Source organism: Hibiscus syriacus, unplaced genomic scaffold (assembly GCF_006381635.1).
Source record: "Hibiscus syriacus cultivar Baekdansim isolate YM2019G1 unplaced genomic scaffold, ASM638163v2 tig00110458_pilon, whole genome shotgun sequence".
NCBI classification, from domain to species: Eukaryota; Viridiplantae; Streptophyta; class Magnoliopsida; order Malvales; family Malvaceae; genus Hibiscus; species Hibiscus syriacus.
The window spans coordinates 190,446-211,454 of record NW_024062745.1 but is presented as its reverse complement, the minus strand read 5'-3'; the positions used below and the strand labels follow the sequence as shown (position 1 = coordinate 211,454).

The following is a 21,009-nucleotide window of genomic DNA, read 5'->3' as shown; positions in this document are numbered from 1 at the left end:
TAAATTTATTTTTCACATGCCTTAAAAATTTACCATTTAATATAAATTTTCTAATTTACCAAGTTTAAAAGTTCTTACCAACACCTAACTAGAACCATTCAACTCCTCAAAATTATCAACAACAGATAATAACTTTATTATTTTAAAAATTAAAAAAATCAAGTAATTTTTTTTTAACATTTCCTAAAACTGAAAAAAGAAGATAATGTAATTTTTTTTACTAAAACATCAGTGTAAAATTAAAAAAATGTTTATATAATATTCTTGGATCCTATTCCTCTTTATATATGAATTATGTTTTACTCTCAATTTATATTTTTTTACTTCTACATTATATATTGCTATTTTCAAATTTTCTATATAAAGATAATTTTTAATACATTAGAAATTAATATTTCAACAAATGATGGTTTTTATATAATATCTAAACTAAATACAATATTAAACTTTTAATTAGAAGAAAAATATTCATTTAATACGTTATTATCAACTAAATTAATATTCATTCGAAAATAATTATCGTAGTTAATGGAATATCTCATATTAATAATAAGGGTAAAGTACAAAAATGGTCCCCTGTCTCTAGGGTCCTGCTTCATTAAGTCCCTCGACTATTAAAAGTTATAAAATTGTCACTCGACTATTCATTATGTTCCAAACTCGTTATTTTTCGTAAAAAAATGGTGGTTGTTTAAGCTGAACGTTAACATGATGATTGAGATATGATATTCGTTTGAGATTTTGGGATCATATTTTATCATATCACAGTCAATACGTTAATGTTCAACTTAGAATACATTCTACTTTTTTTACAAAAAAGGACGAGTTTGATACATAATAGTCGGGTGATCATTTTGTAACTTTTAATAGTCGATGGATCAATAAAGTAATACCCTATAGTCAAATGACCATTTTATAACTTTTAATAATCGAATAACTTAATAAAAAAGTACTTCTATAGTCAGTGGATCATTTGTGTGCTTTACCCTAGTAATAACTAGTTCACATCACATGCATCTCACATGTATGGTGCATGATGAATCAGTCAGCTCTTAGGGTCTATCATGCATCAATATTTTATTTTAATCCTTCAACACATCACTTATGGGAAAGGAAAGACATGACAGAATGAACATTATCAAAATAAAAGTAGTCAATTTATCAAGTTTGAAAATTTCATTTAAAAATAGTTAACAAAATAATACCGCATTAAATATTTGATATTGAAAGTTAAAAGCTATGATTTGAAATAAAAAATCTAAGGTAATTAAAAAAAATGTAAAGTTCAAACCTTAATGCATAAGGTTTTAATTTCTTTTAATAATCTAAGATCATAGACAAATAAATAATTTTATATTAGAAGGATAAATTTTTAAAATTTTAAAGGGAGGAAACTAAATTATTAATAAAAATATATGATAATTTAAAATTTGTATGTACAATTGCTCTAATCTCCTCATAATCCACCCATATATAGGGTGGTTTAAAATAATATTTATTTAAAACTATTTAATTATCGATAACATTCGCCTTATATAAGTAATTGTCGGAATTTAAATCTCTAAGAAAACAATATTATCTTTAATCACGTGGATCACTTAATAAAACTTGATGAATTATAAAGGTATATATTTCGTTTTTTTTTTTTCTAATCACACCTTAAAAAAACCGTTCTATGCGTTAACTTGTTTCTCTGTTGTTGTAAAATTTAAAATCTAAAATGATCTCACAAATTAATTTAATTCCCACAACTCTGATTCGTCACCGGCCGCGACTCCACTTTAGATAAATTAGGCCGCGAAGTACACTAACAAAACCATCAAACTAGCGTGTGCCGAGCGTAGCCGACCAAAAAAATAAAATAAAAACTGTAGTGAACAGAATCGAAGCTTGAGGCAGAGGATCTCACAAAGCTGCCTAATTTTTCGCCATGTGGCCCTCCGTCGCCATCGCGGTTAAGAAAGTCGTTTGCTCTTTTTATATATTTCCCGGCATTAATTCAATAATTGATTAATAAATCCAGTCTTCTAAACGTGGCATTCGCTGGATTGTTGTCAGTGATAATAAGCATTGAAAACATTTTAGCGCGTGTAATTATCGTTTGAATTGCTTTTCCATCTTAATTTATTTCTGAAGAAGGCTGTTGATCATCTTTCTCTTCCAGCAAATTGGATCGAACTTAATTCCCTTTTTTTTTGTCTTTTTCATTTGAAGTTAACGGAAAAGCATAACATTTGGCGTATAAGTGATAAACTCAAAATTTTCCAAGCATTTGGTTTCCTACGTTTTAAGCGAATAATTTTGCTTCGGAATCTCATTGCGTTCGTGTTGGCAACCTTTTCGAAGTTCTTACGCTTTACGGGGTCCTGATATTTGCACAGGTGCTTTAGTTTATTTCACATTTTTTTTCTTTTTTCCAATTGGTTTAATTTTGTTCGAGTTCCGTCTTGGACTGATTGTTAGGATTTTAAATTTGATTTGTTATTGCTTTAGGTTCCGTATAATCTTTTGTCTTGGAACTATAGAAATGAATTAAAAGAAAATTGTGGAAAGTTAATCAGACAGGAAAAGTATAGTTCAGAATTTTTTTAGCTCTACTACTAGAAAGGGAAACTATTATTAGGGTTTCTTTTTTTAATTTTTTGAAGTTTGATGATGCTTTCCCCCCATGCGCGTTTAGTTTAGGTATTGTTATTCTTACTTGAATTGAATTGATTGTTTTTGTGATTTGATCGGTGAGAATGTTTTTAAATTTTGGTTTATGAACTATGACAATTCCCAAATCAATTTTGCAGCGCTTGATTCTGTGCCAGATTGAGCCAAACTACTTTCTGCATTAGTTGTCATGGAAAGATAAATTATGTTTTGAGCAAATTGAAAGTAATATTGGTGTCCTTGCTCTGTTAAGTGCTTTAGTTATTGAGATTTCTAAAGCTCGACTAAAAGGATATAAGGGACTGAAATGGACATTGGGGCTCTTTTAACTTCTGCCGGAATCAATATAGCTATATGTGTTGTGCTGCTGTCGTTATATTCCATACTGAGAAAACAACCGAGCAATGACACTGTGTATTTCATGCGGAGGCTTATTTCAGAAAAAATAAGCCTGATCCTTTCGGCCTTGAAAGACTTGTGCCCTCTGCGAGCTGGATTGTGAGGGCCTGGCAAGCAACTGATGAAGACATTGGATGCTGGTGGCGTGGATGCTCTAGTTTTCTTGAGAATAGTTGTTTTCAGGTGATTATGTTTCTCTACTAAGTTTCTCGAAAGACTATGCGTGCAATTATATCCAAAAACTTTTGAAGTACTTTCCTGTTTCAATTATGGTTGGTCGGTGTCTGTTTCTCTTATGCTGGTTTATTAACCGCACTTCTGTTTTCTTCCGTTCTTAACAGTATTCGGATATCATTGCTGCTATGATTTGCGTTTTTCTGGTGCTTCCAGTAAATTATTATGGACAAGAAAGGCAGCACAAGAAATTCAATTCAGAATCACTGGATGTGTTTACCATTGGAAATGTAAAAGAAGGCTCAAAATGGTATGATAATTGGACCCATTATTATGATGGGATAATTGCTTTAGTTTCTTCTTACTATGAAATGTTATTTGGAAGCTACCATGTTGAACCATGAATGAAATTGACTTTTGATTCCCTGTAGAATTCTGCTTTACAATGTTTTAACCCAAAGGAAGAATTTAAGATTTTTTTATTATCTATTGCACATCTAAAATTCCCGGAAATATCTAATTAAGAATTGATTTCAAGTACTCAAAGCAATGACTTTATAAAGTTCTGTTCCACTAGCTGTGCTCTAACATAGTGGTTTTGTGGCAAAATAGATTGGAAAAAATGAACTGTTTATTGATTGTTTCTTTTGTTTTAAAATATTACAGGTTTGGAGTCACTGTCTTGCTTTATACGTCATATCCTGCTCAGCTTGTGTTACTTTACTTTGTAAGGATTTGCATACTGAAATGCATTACTTGTATATGGTAGGACTTTTACTGAAGCATTCTTAAACTTCCTCTAGCTTTCATTTATGATTACTGCTTTGCTATAGAGTACAAAAGCATCACTAAAATGAGATTAGCACATATTACTGATCTCCTGTGAATCCAAGTCATTTCACAGTTCTGTCCGTGGCATCCCGTGGTCCGGGATCATTCATACAGTGAGACAGTCGAACACTTCTTTTCAACTTACTATCCAGCAAGCTATGTGACCCACCAGATGGTATATCGAGCTAGTAAAGTAGACAAATTAATGGTACGCATTTATCTCGAGTGACTATATTAGGATGTAAATAATATATTTATTTATCTTTTTCTAGGGAAGGGGGAAAGGGGTTGTTCAAGGATTGAAACCAGGAATAGTGTCAACTGAAAATATCTTTTGCACTCGGTGGTTCAGTCAATATATGAGTTTTTTGTTGAGAAGCTTTAATTTTAAAAATTTCATTAGTATCTTTTTGTTTAAGGAAAAAATGAATTAGCTGGTTTTACTTTAGTGCAGTTATTCATTACTTTCTTGACGTCCAAAGAATGAATTTGGTGTCCATCTGAGGTGGATGTTATTAGTGTTGACACATAAATTGCTGCTTTTTGTTTAGCATTTTGTTCTATAGACCAAAGAAAGTGGTTTCTTTATTGGAATTCACAACTCAACACATGATATGAAACCTGAGAGAACTAAAAGATAATTTATCCATTGCATTACTACCTTCGCTAGGTAATCTTGATTTTCTCAAATTTGATTTTGGGACAGTATTTAAATCTTCACATCATTGACTTTGTTCAGTCTTATTATACACTTATGGCTTGCTACCACTTACTAAATGATTCTTACTTATTTTAGAATACAAACTAGGAGTTACTAACCTGATGTTGGTTCAGGTGCATTACATTTAAGTTGAATTTTCCAATTTCTCATTTTTATTTGCTTGTCTTGACTAGGGTTTCTTTTTAGTTCAACCGAGTAATTTAGAAAATAATGTGTATTTCACCTACTCTATGCTCATTCTACTCTGCTATGCACATGCAATGTTCTGTTTGTTTATAATATTTAACAATTCTATGTATATTCTCTAACAATATTTTCTTTGCAGAAAGACGCAGAAAGATGTACAGAATGCTGAAAACCATTGAATTGCAGACAGAGAGAGTTATATGCCATTTTGTCTTTGTGGTGGAACTACACATTCTTTTACGTCACTTAACATTGAAGCAGAAAGTTTTAAGAGTAAAACCTGTAGTGATGGGCAGCAACCAATTCAAAGAGAGAAGCTTGAAAAGGTTGAAAATCTTGGAATGAATATGCTTTTGATTTCTGGTTATAGTATTATATACAGTTTTTTTATTCCTTTCCAATGGTTCATTGCCAAAAGTTATGTTGTCTCTGATAGTGTTCTGTCATCAGTCATTTTACTTTTTGTATCTCCTCTGGATTATTTTAATGTGCAATTGGCATATCGGTTCACCATTATCTAGTTTTTCCTCTGATATCAAAGAATCCTACTGGATATATATCTGATCTTTGCGACTTTTGCAATAGCCCTCATTTGATGCTAAAAAGCAATTTGCATATTTGATTTGATGGTTAACATGTTAATAATCTCAACCTTGGCGTAATGCTAGTTCTGGTGCCTCCTTTTTTAGATAATTATGATGTGAAAAAGAAAGCTGTATTATTGAATTTGAGCAACTAGTTTCCTCCTGTTTTGATAGCAGGCATGACGGCATTTACTGTAACTGTTAATTCTAATCATTATAAGAATATGGGATATAGTAGTGGCCTTCTACGTTATGTGATCAGTTTTCTGTAAACTGTTATTTCTTTCCCAACTTTATGATTATTTTCTTGATTTGTTTATAGAAACTCTTCTCCCTACGTAGCTTCATCATGTTGTTCCCCGACGCCTTCTACAGTAATGACTTGGCACTACTTGCTGTACAATTACTTTTACTTTATTTTAGAAAATAAGATAGGATTTAGATTGCTGATCAGCTGATGCTAGTACATTGTATTTAACTTGAATTTTCCAATTTCTCATTTTCATTTGGTTGGTTGGTTGTTGTTGTTATTTGAAATAAACTTGAATTTCACCTTTCCTATTCTTATTCTATTCCACTGCATCACACAATGTTCTGTTTATTTTATAATTTGTAACAGGTTCTATATATTCTCAAACATTGCTGTCTTTGCAGAAGGATGTAGAGAAGATGTACAAAAAGCTAAAAACCATTGAGCTGCAGAATAAAGGGAGTTCTATGCCATGTTGTTTTCGTGGTGGACTTTTGCATTCCTTCAAGGTGCTAAAAAATGAAGCAGAAAGTGTTGGGCGTAAAGGCAGCAGTGATGGGTTGCAACCAAGTCAAACAGATAGGTTGAAAATCTTCAAATAAGTAGTCTAATAATTTTGATTAAAGTGTTATAGTAGTCGTGTATAATTTGTATATTCCTTTTGGCAGTTTGTTTCCAAAAGTTAACTTGTTTCAGTGATTGCTCAGTCATCAATGTCGTTTTGCTTTTATATCTCTGGACCATTTCTACGTGCTATAAACATCATCAGTTTACTGTGATCTAGTGTAGATCTGATCTTTCCCGCCCTAGCAATGCTGTCATTTGATTATTAAAAGCATTTTGCGTGCCCTTTGAAGGGTTACCTTACATGTTATTAATCTCATTCTGAATTTGAGCAAGTTGGTTTCTGCTGTTTGAATTTATGCCAGTATTTACTGTAATTGATAATTCTAACTATTGTAAGTATGTCAAATATAGTGGCTGCCTTCTACATCATCTTAACACTTACTTTTAAACTGTTATTGCTTCCCACTTCATGATCTTTTTCTTGATTTCTCTGGAGACTCTCCCTATGTGGTTCAATCTTATCATTCCCTTTGCTAGCATGTGTTGGATGGTTTTTGAATCACATATTGATCTCTAACTTTTAAACCTTTGATTGAAATGGCCATCTGATATCCTATGCTATCTTTGTCTTTGATACAGGAACGTCCGGCGCTTTGTTTTCTTCAGGACTCGTTATGATGCTGTTGTTGCAGCAAGTTCTTCAATCATCAATCCCATGTTATGGGTGACACAACTAGCCCCTGAGCCAAATGATGTTTATTGGTCAACCTCTCCATACCCTACAAGCAAGTTTGGCTCCGTAAAATAGCAACTCTTCTAGGTGCTATTGTTTTTATGTTTCTGTTCCTTGTTCCTGTTACATTTGTACAAGGCTTGACTCAACTAGACCAGTTAAGACAAACATTTCCATTTCTTACAGGCATTTTGGAACAGTAAGTATCATTCTACTAACTATGTCGCTAAAGTTGTGTTAGGTTGTTAGTTTTTGTTATGTTGCTATCATTACACATTGCAGTTGTGGTTGATGCCTGATGCAACAAATAGATTATGGAATTTGCATCAAGTTAGAATATGCATTTATATGAAATAAAGCATGAAAAGACCATACTTTAAACCCTTTTGTACTGCTATATCTACCATTCTAAGCTCTTATGTGATCATTTTTTTTATTTTATTGACTTCTCAAGGAAATCAGAATCCAGGAATAGATGGTGTTGTCTTGTTTTTGGAAATTATATAGAAAATAGTCTTGGAATTTCACGTGCATTGGGATGATATGAACATTATGCATGAATATTTTTAAAATGTTGTGGCATATACTGAGAACAGACCCATTGTGAAGGCTCTGACAAGACAATCTCAATGTATAAATAAGAACTAGATGTAAATCGAAGAATAAATATTAATATCCCTTGATCATCAGGTCCTTCGCTTTCTGTTCCTTGTTTAATCTGCTGCAATATTTTGTTCTGACAACTGAAATGCATTATGTATTGCAGATAATTTTTGTTTCTTATTTGTGTTTTAATTGGTTCTATATATATGTTATTTATATGAACAATTGAGAAATTATTCAGGAGCTAGTACAATAATTTCCAATTGACCAACTTACAGAAGTAATTTGTTTTGTTATGTTCATCATAATTTGCTGTTTCTTGGTTATTAGTGGAGAGAATAGATTTGACTTATTGTGCACCATCCTGTTTGTTCATATGTGCAGGAAGTTCATGAACCAGCTTGTAACAGGTTACTTACCAAGTGTAATTCTGATGTTATTTATGTATGCTGTTCCACCAACCATGATTGTTTTCAACAATTGAGGGAGTTGTTTCACGTAGTGAGAGGAAAAAAAGTGCATGCATCAAGGTCCTGTTTCACAATCTGGAATGTTTCTTTGTTAATGTTCTTCTGGATCCATAATTAGACAGTTGAGTGTTTTCTCAAGTGTTAAAGATATACCTACACAACTTGCCAAAGCGTGCCAACCCAGGTAACTTTCCACGCCCCTCCATAATATCCTGTTTAATAGAACCTCATTCTTCCAACTTCATGGCAGAGTTTCAGATGCATTTAGATTTAGATTTTATCTTGGTCTGCAACAGATGCGTCATATGCTCTTTTTATATTAATCTAAATTATACTTTTGAAACATTATCTTTCATGAGTACTAAAAGTGCGATAGCCAACTTCTGGGTTTAACAAGCCTGCATAGCAATACCTCTTGGTTTTTCTATGGGACTTAATCTTCCGGAATTTTGACAGTCGTTCTTATCTTCTTGAGTAAATGCAGGCTACCTTCTTTACGACTTATGTTTAACATCAGGCTGGGCAAGCTTGTCCTGCGAAGTAATACAACTTTTCCTTTTCTTTGCAATTGGTACAAAGATTAATACTAAGAACGCAGGAAGAGCCATGTACTAGCTCTGCTCTAACCTTCCCTCACCATACTGAAATTCCACGACTTCTGTTTGGACTGCTTGGCTTCACTTGTTCTATCATGCACCCTTAATATGCCGTTCTTGCTGGTTTACTTCTTCTTGCTTTCCTTGTCTATCGGAACCAGGTGTGTATTCTGCCAATTTTGTGCCCTTCTTTTGTTAATCAAATAATAGTGCATTTTGTTGTATCTGTTCAGTTTGTGCCAACATTGTTTCTTGATGTGCTGCCTTTGCTTTATTCACTCTAATGAACCAAGCCAAGAGAATAGGATTCTTGATTACAAATTGTTAAACATATCATTTCGGATTGAAATGCTTTTCATTTGAGTGATCAGCCAAAACCCCCTTAGCGAGAGCCATTCACGGAAGTATATTCCAAGCTTGAGTATCTACATGTGAACCTTGTTTATAGAACAGTTGTTTATCAGTAACTCTGGCAAAGCTTCTTCATGCAATTACATTCTAAGCTTCTATGTCCTCGATGTTATAGAATATGTTAATGTTTTTTTATACTTGAAAGTACTGAAACATAATCTGTCTCTATAATTTTCACATTTATGTTACAAGGCGTTTACGTTGTGTATTTTTAAATGCATGATATTACGCCATTAAGTGCAAGAGATTTTCAGAAGAATTCATCTCTACGTATTCTTTGATCATGCCTTTTGTCTTTTCTTTCCCAGATTCTCAATGTATATGTACCAGAATATGAAAGTGGGGGACTGTTTGGCCTATCGTTCACACACAACAATCTTCTCTTTAGTGTTGACCCAAGTTATCGCCTTGGGGTCTTGGTATAAAAAGATCACCGGTTGCTTCTGGTTTCACCATTCCTCTAATATTCTAACTCTTCTGTCAATGAGTACTGTAGGCAGAGGTTTTCCCTGTTTTCAAGAGAAGTTCTGCACAGGTAAGAATCAGAACTCTCTCTCGCCCTCGATCTCGGACTATAACCATTTTTGGTGTGATGGCTTGGCTGTTCAGGTTCTTATAGAGAAGGATAGACAAGATGAGAATTCGGGTAGGGCAGAAGAGATATAAAGCTGTTCGTACATCATATTGCCAGCCCATTACTTGTCCAGACTTGTCCATTCTCAGGACCCATCCACATCTCAGGACTCCTCCGTGCCTGGAAACAGCGGGCAGAACAAAGATCACGAGAGTTCCAAAGATCCCGAGTCTCCTAATCCAGGTATGATTCCAGTGCTAACTGGTTCTGGACTTCTATCCATCTAGAATCAATCCGAACTGCTTGAATCTATTACCTTTAGAGTTTCAGGAAATCAGCTTGTTAAGTTAAATGAATAGAACGCTGTTTATCGCATTTCGGAGGGGAAAGGCTCAGCGTACAAACCAAACTGGTTCATAGAAGCATCCCATTTAGAGGCTATGTTAATGGTGGCTATGGGATGTCTAAAATGGTACATAAGGTGACAATTTTGGCTCTACCAAAACTACACATGAATTTGTCATTTTAATTCTCATCCTTAATGGGGCAAAGTGAATAGAGAAAAAGCCCCTTGATATGTACACTCAAACATTCTACAGTTTCAAAGGAAAGTGTTAATCATGTTTGATTGAGATGTACGAATATTATTTATTCCCTTAAATGTTTCTTTTCTACTTTAGTTGGCCGTGATGGGTTAATTCCTTGAGCAAATAACCTGTAAGCAGTTGATTAGTTCGAGTTTACAATTCTAAAAATCGAACTAATCAAATTTTAAGTTTTTCCGTTCTAAATTCATCCACTGTAACACAATCTTGAAATTAAAAGCAAAAGTAAACTGAAATCGCTAAGAAATTTTTATAAAGTCTATGGACGAAAGAAAATTACAAAAAAAAGCAAAAAGAATTCTCATACTGGAACTCAAATCAGGCCATATAGTGCAAGTGCAGGCTGCATGTTAAGCTCGGTGTACTAAAAACTCCCGATCTCTTCAACTCCATGAAGCAGTGAAGCGTGAGCAGGCTGTCGAATCGATCCAGCTAGACAAGTGACGTTTAACATCTCCGCCACATTCTCCAAACAACCAAACAAGTCAAAGAACTTGAAAGTATGCTTGATATCAAAGATCCCCCGACCAAAAATATAAACCAATTCTCTCATGAAACATTGGATATGAACCGGCAATGGACGTTGATTTATGACCAAGTATATTGAACAGAAAAGGAATACCACATCTGGTTTACAACTCCTCTGCTGTTTATATACAGCTCTTCATAGTTGTTATAGTCTTAACAGACTTTGTAACTAACCATTAACAACCTCAACTAAACATTAACAGCCTTAACTGCTAACAAACTTCTAGAATCACTAAACAACATGATGATATTAACGCCATTAAGTGCAAGAGATTTTCAGAAGAATTCAATCTCTACGTATTCTTGATCATGCCTTTGTCTTTTCTTTCCCAGATTCTCAATGTATGTACCAGAATATGAAAGTGGGGGACTGTTTTGGCCTATCGTTCACAACACAACAATCTTCTCTTTAGTGTTGACCCAAGTATCGCCCTTGGGGTCTTTGGTATAAAAGATCACCGGTTGCTTCTGGTTTCACCATTCCTCTAATATTTCTAACTCTTCTGTCAATGAGTACTGTAGGCAGAGGTTTTTCCCTGTTTTCAAGAGAAGTCCTGCACAGGTAAGAATCAAACTCTCTCTCGCCCTCGATCTCGGACTCTAACCATCTTTTTGGTGTGATGGCTTGGCTGTTCAGTTCTTATAGAGAAGGATAGACAAGATGAGAATTCGGGTAGGGAAAAGAGATATAAAGCTGTTACGTACATCATATTGCCAGTTCCCATTACTTTGTCCAGACTTGTCCATTTCTCAGGACCCATCCACATCTCAGGACTCCTCCGTGCCCGGAAACAGCGGGCAGAACAAAGATCACGAGAGTTCCAAAGATCCCGAGTCTCCTAATCCAGGTATGATTCCAGTGCTAACTGGTTCGGACTTCTATCCATCTAGAATCAATCCGTAACTGCTTGAATCTATTACCTTTAGAGTTTTCAGGAAATCAGCTTGTTAAGTTAAATGAATAGAACGCTGTTTATCGCATTTCGGAGGGGAAAGGCTCAGCGTACAAACCAACTGGTTCATAGAAGCATCCCATTTAGAGGCTATTCATAGAAGCATCCCATTAGAGCTATGTTAATGGTGGCTATGGGATGTCTAAAATGGTACATAAGGTGACAATTTTGGCTCTACCAAACTACACATGAATTTGTCATTTTAATTCCATCCTTAATGGGGCAAAGATGAATAGAGAAAAAGCCCCTTGATATGTACAAAACATTCTACAGTTTCAAGGAAAGTGTTAATATCATGTTTGATTGAGATGTACGAATATATTCATTCCCTTAAATGTTTGTTTCTTTCTACGCCGATGTGGCAGTGAAGGAAACGAGCAACAACTTGGCGAAGGGACTTATGGGCAGCTTCCTCGGTTGTAACTCTAACAGACTTTTCATCGATAGTTTCTGGGCACTTAGGGATAGCAATCCAGCCGGTGATTGGGTGGCAGATGGAGAACCCGATTGCAGGAATGATACAGGAGATGAGGGAGGGGCGATAAAGGGCATTACAATGCCAGTCAGATTGCTTACATTTTCAGCAGTTGAAACTGCAGCTCCAGTGCCACTGGTTCAGGGACAAGGACAACATGGCCAATTCGCTTACTGGTTTATGAGATCCGAAACACCAGTAAAAGCTCCAGCAGCTTCCCATCGTTTCTTCTTAACTGTGGTAGGCTGGACTATGGACTTGGCTGAGACGATGGCGGAGGCAGCCGCCAATGGCATATTCTTCCATGCAGCGGAAGAAAAAATATAAAATCAGGACCGTTTGGCGAATGATACCATGTTAAATATTTAGTGAAGAAACACAAAATACAAGTATATTGAACAGAAAATAAATACCACATCTGGTTTACAACTCCTCTGTTGTTTATATACAGCTCTTCATAGTTGTTATAGTCTTAACAGACTTTGTAACTAACCATTAACAACCTCAACTAAATATTAACAGCCTCAACTGCTAACAAACTTCTAGAATCACTAAACAACATGCACTAACTCATTATGCTAACACACATCAGTATCGCAAAATCACTAGAAGTGATACCCTTTTCTCTATTCTTCACAAAGTCGGTATCTTGTCGCTTCAATAATTCAATCGACTCCAAATCACAGTTATCCTCATCAACATCAAAGTTTGAGAAATTAAACTCCATAACATAGCAAAACCCAGTACCGAAATCCGGTAAGTTACCCCTGAGTCTGAAAGGAACCCGAGTTGGATTATTTGTAACGCATCGACATTGGATCTCAAATACTCGTAGTTGATAGCCGGGTCACCTTCTTGGATGATTTGCTTACTGGGTTTAAAGATAGTACCAGGGAATTCAGTATCCATCGAGACAAAACGATACATAAGAACTGCACTCCTAATCAACTCGAACTCGTACTGCAACCCATCCGCAAAGACTTGTCTCACAATCACTGGTTTCTTGCGAAGCATCTCCGTACTTTTTGTTGTTCTAATCAGCGATCTGCTACGAACGATACGGACTTTCTGGCTTCTGTTATGCAATGGAGGAACGATAATGGTTTCTGGGTTTAGGTAATGACCCCTACTTTACCGCTAAATATATTCAGTTGTGATACATAAGCATTATTAGATCATTTATATTTATATATATATGTCGGCTACTTCTTCCTCAAGTAACTTTTGTCGAGAAAAATTTTGAATTAGTTCCACCCAAAACCCGTTTAAATTCTGAAATAGCTAGCCGTTATCATTCTTTTAATTTAATTAATTAGTAAGAAATATGCCTAAATAATGTTTAGGTAAACTATACCAGTGACCATATTTTTTAAATTTTATCAATAAGATCATCTAACTATTTAAACACATTCAATCAAGTCACTATAGTATAATTATATATTTAATTCTTAATTATAAATATTTTCTTAATTTTAATTAATTTATTTTATATCTATTCAGGTGATAATACTTGTCACACCTTATTTAATTCAAGATAAATGATGATAACGACTTGTTTAAGTTGGAGTTTGAACCAAGGAATTGCATTTTGGGAGAATCAAACTAGGGGCAAAACATAAAACTAATTAATTTATTTTATATCTACTCAGGTAATAACACGTGTCATCACCTTATATACTTCATAATAAATTAAGGTAACAATTTGTTTCTGCCGACTTAGAAGAATCGAACTAGGGGCTAAAACATAGCTTGGGCATGCCTTAACCATGAGGATAAACCTCATTTTTTTTATAACCATCAATATCTTATTTATTGATCGATTAATTCTGATTGAGTACTATAAAGGCAATAGTAACTTTCCCAACGTAGTTTGTTCCACTCGCAATCGTCAAGATTCGAACTCCTAATCTTACTTAAGAGACATAATGTCTCATTCCACTACATTAACTGATTGTTAATATAAACCCCATATTTATTGTTAGATTGTAAACTTTTTTATATATTTTGTTTTAGATTTTTTACTTGTAAAATATTACAATATTATTAACAATATTTCATATTTTATTAATTAAAAAATAAACTAATCTTAAATTAATATACAATCAATTTGTGATTTTTTTAGATACATCATTTATAAATGTAATAAAATAAGTTTAAAGATACGATAGCCAACTAATTCAAAATTTTATTGATAAGGGTTACTTGAGAAAGAAATAGCCGACTAATAACATAATAAATGGTCTAATAATGTCTTATTTACGAAGCTATGCTATATTTAACATGGTTTTCAGAACCAGACCGGTTAACGAACTGGCCATACTATCAGTTCATTGGTTCAACCAGTTGAATTCGACCGGTCGAAAGAACCGGACGACGTCATAATTATTTAAAAAATTAAATAAAAATACCCAAAAATATTTAATAAAAAATAATTTTTTATATCACAAGTCATATTCAAAGCAAGTCATAACATATATAAGTTAAAAACCATAAAATCAAGTGAAACAAAATGATTCAAATTAACTACAACATAATATTTAAGGTAAAACATATTAAATAATAAATATAATTATATAACTATAATTAAAAAATAAATTTGGGACTAAAAAAATCATAATAAAATAATTTTGTTTGGTTTAATTTAAAAAAAAAACAATTCCACATGGTTAAGAAACATAGAAGAACATCCCAACTAACTTCTATAAATAATAGAGGTAATTTAAAATTCAAAATCATGGAGCCTTTTGGTGAGCATTGAGTGAACTATTCTTTCACTTCAATCAAACTCGAATTTTAGGCTTTAATCGAGCTTCTAATTTTTTTTTTGAGTTCAAGCCTTTTCGAGTTCAAGTTTCAATATTATATTTCGAGTTCGAGTTGAACTTGATAATTTTTAGCTCGTGAGTTTGAGTCGAGTTGAGCTTACTTTTAAAGTTTTCAAGTTCGAGTCGAGCTCAGCAATACTCGAGTTCAAATTGGCTCGTTTAATAAACGACGTCGTTTGGTTTAATTTTTTTTTTTAAAAAAAAAAACAAAATTGACAGTTTTTTTCGGTTTTCAGCCGGTCCGGTTCGAACGATTCAGTGGTTTCGGCTGGTTCACTAGTAGCGGTTCCCGGTTGAACCGATTGAATCGGCCGGTCCGGTTTGGTTTTCAAAACACTGATATTTAAGGATAAACTAGGGCTTATCACCCTAAACCCAGAAACATGAGTTCCCTAAAACAAAGCTATCGATTTCTCTCAAGCATTCGTCTGGTGTATTAGTACTACTACAAGTTTTGTAGTATCTTTGGTGATTTGTTGCTCTATGAAGTATGACCTTATCACTTGAGTTTATCAAAATATGTGTATTTGTTCGAGTTAGAAATCATCTAATCCAAATTAAGGATCTCTAAGTGGACAAAGTCATGGAAGCGGAGAAGATTCAACCGTTCGTAGCAGCGCCAATCGCGGCCCCTTGGAGCATCAGCATGGAGAAGATTCAACCGGGCATTAAACATTCTATCAATGCTATCAGGTGGACGGTTTTGGTTGACAACCTAAGTAGGAGAGTCTCGAGGTCTGCATTGAAGGAACTATTCCGTTTCCATGGTAAGGTCACCACTCACCAGAGTCTTCTTCCAGTCGTGAACCAGAGGGCCAAATACAAATTCCCTACCTTCGCCTTGTTAGCTTTGGCTCCCGCGTTGATATGGAGCATGTCATCTCGAAGGTCAACAACAGTCTAGACGGTAAGACGGTGATGCTCTCTAAAGCTATGTTCCCTAAGCCTGGGTCTATACCGCTGGCAAACCCAAGCCTCCTTTAAGCTCTATGCCAAACGAACCTTCCAATGCAACTCTTCACCCTTCTCCCCAAAACCAGCCCAACCCATAGACCAAAGGACTTATAGTGAGGCACTGTTAGGTAAGGTTAAAGCTCCCCTTATTACTGGGAATAACATCATTATCAACAAGATGACCTTAGCTCAATGATCTTTCATCCCTCTGTTGATGGGCTTTCGTGGCTTAAAAATAGTATGGTTGGGATAATCAAAAGTTTGTTTGACATTGAATTAGTACAACAGCTCTTTTAAATTAAGGATTCAATGTGAAAGTCTCCCAATGGGGTTTCGAGTGTGAATAAACTATCATGTCTTTTGACTCGGCTGATAGTCTTGAGTATGCTTGGGTTCATAAGAAGGATGCCTTATTCTTCTGGTTTGACCACCTTGCTCCAGTTCTGCTTGAAGATGGCCTCTCGTACCTGTTTTGTAAAGTTAACCTAATTGGTGTTCCATTGTTGGAATGAAAACTTATGTTCTACGTTAGGTAATAGACAGGGGTACTTCATTGGTTTGGATGTTGAAACCAAAAAGGATAGGCTCGATGTTGCCTGTATGACCATCAGGGTTACTAGCTCTGTCACCATCCCTAAATCAGTCAAAATTTCATTACAAGGGTACCCATACATAATCTCCATAACTGTGGCTCATTGAAAATGCCCATGTTGCTAATGCTCAAGATTCAGATGGTGAAAATTTCGCTGATATATGGTCGGAGAATCCTTTTTCTCAAAACGTTCATGCTCCGGTGGAAGTTGAAGAGGCTAGTAACGTTAGCTCCCCAGTTTACCCTACTCCTATCGGTTCTGGGAATTCTATCGTGTCTCCTCGTAACTGTAATACACTGGGGGAGCCGTCATTACCTTTGGAAAATAGGACAGTTATCCCTTCATCGAATGCCTTGGTTTCTTTTGCCTCTAACTCATCACTCTTGAGGCCTCGTCACCCATTTTGTTCTCTAGATAGAATTTAGTTGGGCCTGCCAATCTGGTATTACCTGGGTTACATCAGTTGCAGCCCACTATCGCTATTAATCCTTGTTCTGCTACTGGCTCGGACTTCCAAATTGTCTAAGACACTTTTGCTAATATCTTCAAATAATCACATGGGTCTATCCATCGAGTTTGTCTAAGACTATCTTGAAGGTCATGAGTATTTCAGTACTTTACTGGCTCAACCAGGATCTAATGGTTCCCCTCTCCCTCTCTGAACAAATCCTTCCAGTTCAACTCCTCAAATCCCTGTTCCGTTTCCCTAACTTCAACCCCAGGCCTTCCAATGCCTCTCATAGGCGTTTTATAAGGAAAATTATCAGGGATCAGGCGATCAGCACAAGGGAACTTCGCTCCAGTCAACTCCTATCAAACCTCTTTCCTCTACCTCCATGGAAGAGCAGCAGTTGTATGGGAAATTAGTAGAATTTTAGAGGTCTCCTTCAAGGGGGAAGAGAAGCGGTTCTGAAAAAAAATTGCGAACTTGAACAGGAGCTTCGTAAAGGTATAATTCCGGTTTGGTTTTCTCTGGTTCTTATCTAATTTTAGATGAATCTTGCGATTTTTCATGGAATATTAGATTAATCGACTTACCTTTGCAAGGTGGCCTCGTACTTGGAGCAATAACAGTGCCCCTCCCACCTTTGTGCGATTAGTCGCTTCCATTACTGCAGACTTTCTTGAAGCCTTTCCGAATGTTACACAAATTACTCGCGAAATCTATACCTGATCACAACGCCATTTTTCTAGTTGATGAGCGGTTAAATTGGGACCCCCCAAGCCCTTCAAATGTTTCGATTACTGGTTCTATGACAAGTCTTTTGAAGAAACTGTCAAGACAACCCTCAGCAGAGTAGTATTGGTATTGGTGGCTTACTCAATGAATCATAGATAATTAAGAATGGTCAGCTAATCAATGTCGCGATTTTAGAGATTCTATTCTAGTTCTGGAAGACAAAATTAGATGTCGAAGGTAAAATCATTAGTGGAGACAATAATCCTGCGTTGTCGATTGATCTAAAATCCCTCAAGATGTCTCTTTAAAAGGTATAGGGAAGAAGAAAGGGCATGACTCCAAAAGTCTAGGCTCAAATGGTTTCAAGAGGGGGGCTAAAAGTACTAGATACTTCCACATCTCAAATCTTGCTAGAAGAAAATCAGACTACATTTCCTCCGTTCCCACGAGGGTGAGGCAATTTCGGATCCCATCAGAGTAAAATCAGTCGTGCGTGAGCAATCCTACAGCTCGTCCTCTACCCTCAATATATGATCTCTATCTCAATTTCTCTAAGATGACCCCAGATCAAAACGCATTGCTCACTAACAATTTCTCTGAGGAGGAAGTTTAGTTTGCTTTTAGCTCATGTGATGGAAGTGGAGCCCCTGGCCCAAATGGTTTTAACACCGGTTATCATAAAAAAAATGACCGCATCTGAAATATGAGTTCCTCCGCTTCTTCGAGGAATTTTATCACCATCGCAATCATGATGAAGGTCTCTTCCACACTTTTATCACCCTTGTTCCGAAACTTCTTGCCCAATTTCTATGGAGGACTACCGTCCTATCAGTTTGGTGGGCGGGGTCTACAAGATTCTTGCCAAGGTTCTAGCAAATTATCTGTCTCTACGCAGATTCTATTATTAGTAAAACCCAGTTCGCCTTTATTCCTGGTCGGTAGATCGACTGTTCTCTAATAGTTTAATGAAGCCATTGATTACATCTCTAAATCTGGTCGTAGTGGGCTTGTCTTCAAAACTAATTTCAGAAAAACTTTTGTACTGTAAATTAGAACTATCTCAATTTAGTTCTAAAGAAATGAGATTCGATGACAAGTGGTGCAAGTGGGTTCATAGCTGCCTCTCGTTAGCCTCCATGTCTAGTATCGTCAATGACAGCTCTACGGATAGCTTCAGAATTTCGAGAGCTTTGAGCTAGGGTTATCCTCTCTCACCCCTTCTATTCAACATCATTGCGAGTCCCTGAATCTAATGTTAAATAAAGCAAACAAATGGCTTATTCTTTGGTTTTTCTATTGGGCACAATAACGATCCTCTTTGTATTTCCCATCTGTAATTTGTGGATGATTCGATCATCTTCTGGGTGGTTCCCAAGGCCAAGTTCTTAATGTCAAAAGTGCAGATTATTCGGATTAAACGATGAAGTAAATCTCGTAAATTGAGCTTCATCTTTGGGTTGCTCCACTTGCTCCTTCTCATCTGACTATTTCGGTCTCCCACTCGGCCCTAAGAGAAACTCAAAAGTATTTAGGGAGCCGGCCATTAGAAATTTTCTTCAAGATTAGCTACCTGGAAGTCCAAACACTTTCCCTCGATGGGAGGTTGACACTGATCAAATATATTGTGGAGCTTACCAATTTACTTCCTCTCGATCTTTAAGGTTCCTGCTTTTATCCTTAAAGAACTCAACAGTATAATGTCAATTTTTTTTTCCTGGGGGTGGATCCTCAGAGGCTAAGAAGAATCACTGGGTTAGCTGGTCGAATATCTGCAAGCCCACCCTTTGGGAGGCCTTGGTGCTGACTTAGGGTTCAAACATAGCCCTCCTTGACAAATGGATATGAAGCTTTGGTAATTAGCCAGACAACCTTCGGAAGCAAGTTATGTCTCGTAAACTCAAGTCGGATGGTAGGGTCCTTCGCTCTCCTCCTCCAAAACTGAGAGCATATTCATGGATTTGATCTAACATTGCTGCTTTTTTTTCTGCTAATGATTCCCTGGGCTCTTGCCTCCGAAAAAGTCTTCAGATTCAAGTTGGTGATGAGACCTCCATTTCCTGCTGGAAAGATGCATGGCTCTTTAAAATTCCCCCGCAGTTTCGTTTCCCTCGCATCTTTGCTCTTTTCCACAACCAAAGATGTAAAATTACTGATTTTGGTACCAAAATCAAAGATGTATGGTTATGAGATATTCCTCTTAGGAGAAACCTCTTCGGTTTGGAACTAACTCCATGGAATTTCCTCTGGTTCTTGCTTTGAAGCTTTAAAGTCAAGTCTTAACTAAGGATTGGTTATTTTGGAACGGCTCTTCAAATGGGGAAATGATCACATGTAACAATTTTAATATGCGGTTAAAAAAGACGTTATTGGTTTTGTTATTATTTTTTTAACAAAAGCGGTAAAAAATTACCTAAAACATTATTATTTCTATCGGTTTATTATTATTGGGTGTTTTATCGGTTTTGGTAACATATCTGATAAAATACTACCTAAAACATTATTTTTTATCGGGTTTTTCTACCACGTTTACCAACACCGATAATTAACAATTATAATAAAACTGGTAGAAATAATAATACTTTGGTAAATTTTTATCGATTTTATTAAAAAAAAATAACAAAATCAATAACATCTTTTTTTAGTAGTATATTTGAGGTGTCGCACCTTAGAAGATCACCTTCAAATGGTATTTTTTTATTAAAACTATTAGCTCAACAAGTTCACCTGCCTCGGAGTCAGAATATTGTCGGAAATCTTTGTTTGGATTGGTATAATGGGAATGTTCACGTGAGGTGATATCGGTTTTGTTATTGGCTAAAAAAAGTGTATCGATTTTGTTATTGTTGTGCATAACAAAACCGGTAAAATTACCGAAAATATCATTATTTCTATCGGTTTTTTATTATTTGGCATTTTACCGGGTAAAAATATACCGATTTATTATTGTTGTGCATAATAAACCGGTAAAAAATACCGAAAATATCATTGTTTTAACAAAAAGGTAAAGCATTACTGGTTTGTTATTTTTTACCGGTTTTTTGTTATTGTTGGGTATTTTACCGGAAATGTTAAAAACATTGATGTTTTAGGTAGAATAATAATGTTTTAGGTAATTTTTATCGGTTTTATTAACCCAACAATA

At 35.4% G+C, this 21,009-nt stretch overlaps 1 protein-coding gene, 1 long non-coding RNA gene and 1 pseudogene across 2 annotated transcripts; 2 read left to right on the top strand and 1 right to left on the bottom strand.

The window, feature by feature from the left end:
• Window positions 1-2,123: 2,123 nt before the first annotated feature.
• Window positions 2,124-14,221, top strand: LOC120126441 (annotated as a pseudogene).
• On the top strand, window positions 9,900-10,373 carry LOC120126369. The gene is made up of 2 exons (XR_005516455.1): window positions 9,900-9,997; window positions 10,077-10,373. It is a non-coding gene; the product is annotated as an uncharacterized LOC120126369 (long non-coding RNA).
• Window positions 12,881-13,329, bottom strand: LOC120126440 (probable CCR4-associated factor 1 homolog 11). Its single transcript, XM_039144642.1, has 2 exons — window positions 13,145-13,329; window positions 12,881-13,088 (listed from the first exon to the last, which is right to left on the bottom strand). Exons 1-2 carry the CDS (start codon window positions 13,327-13,329, stop codon window positions 12,881-12,883), a joined length of 393 nt encoding a protein of 130 aa, XP_039000573.1.
• Window positions 14,222-21,009: the final 6,788 nt, after the last annotated feature.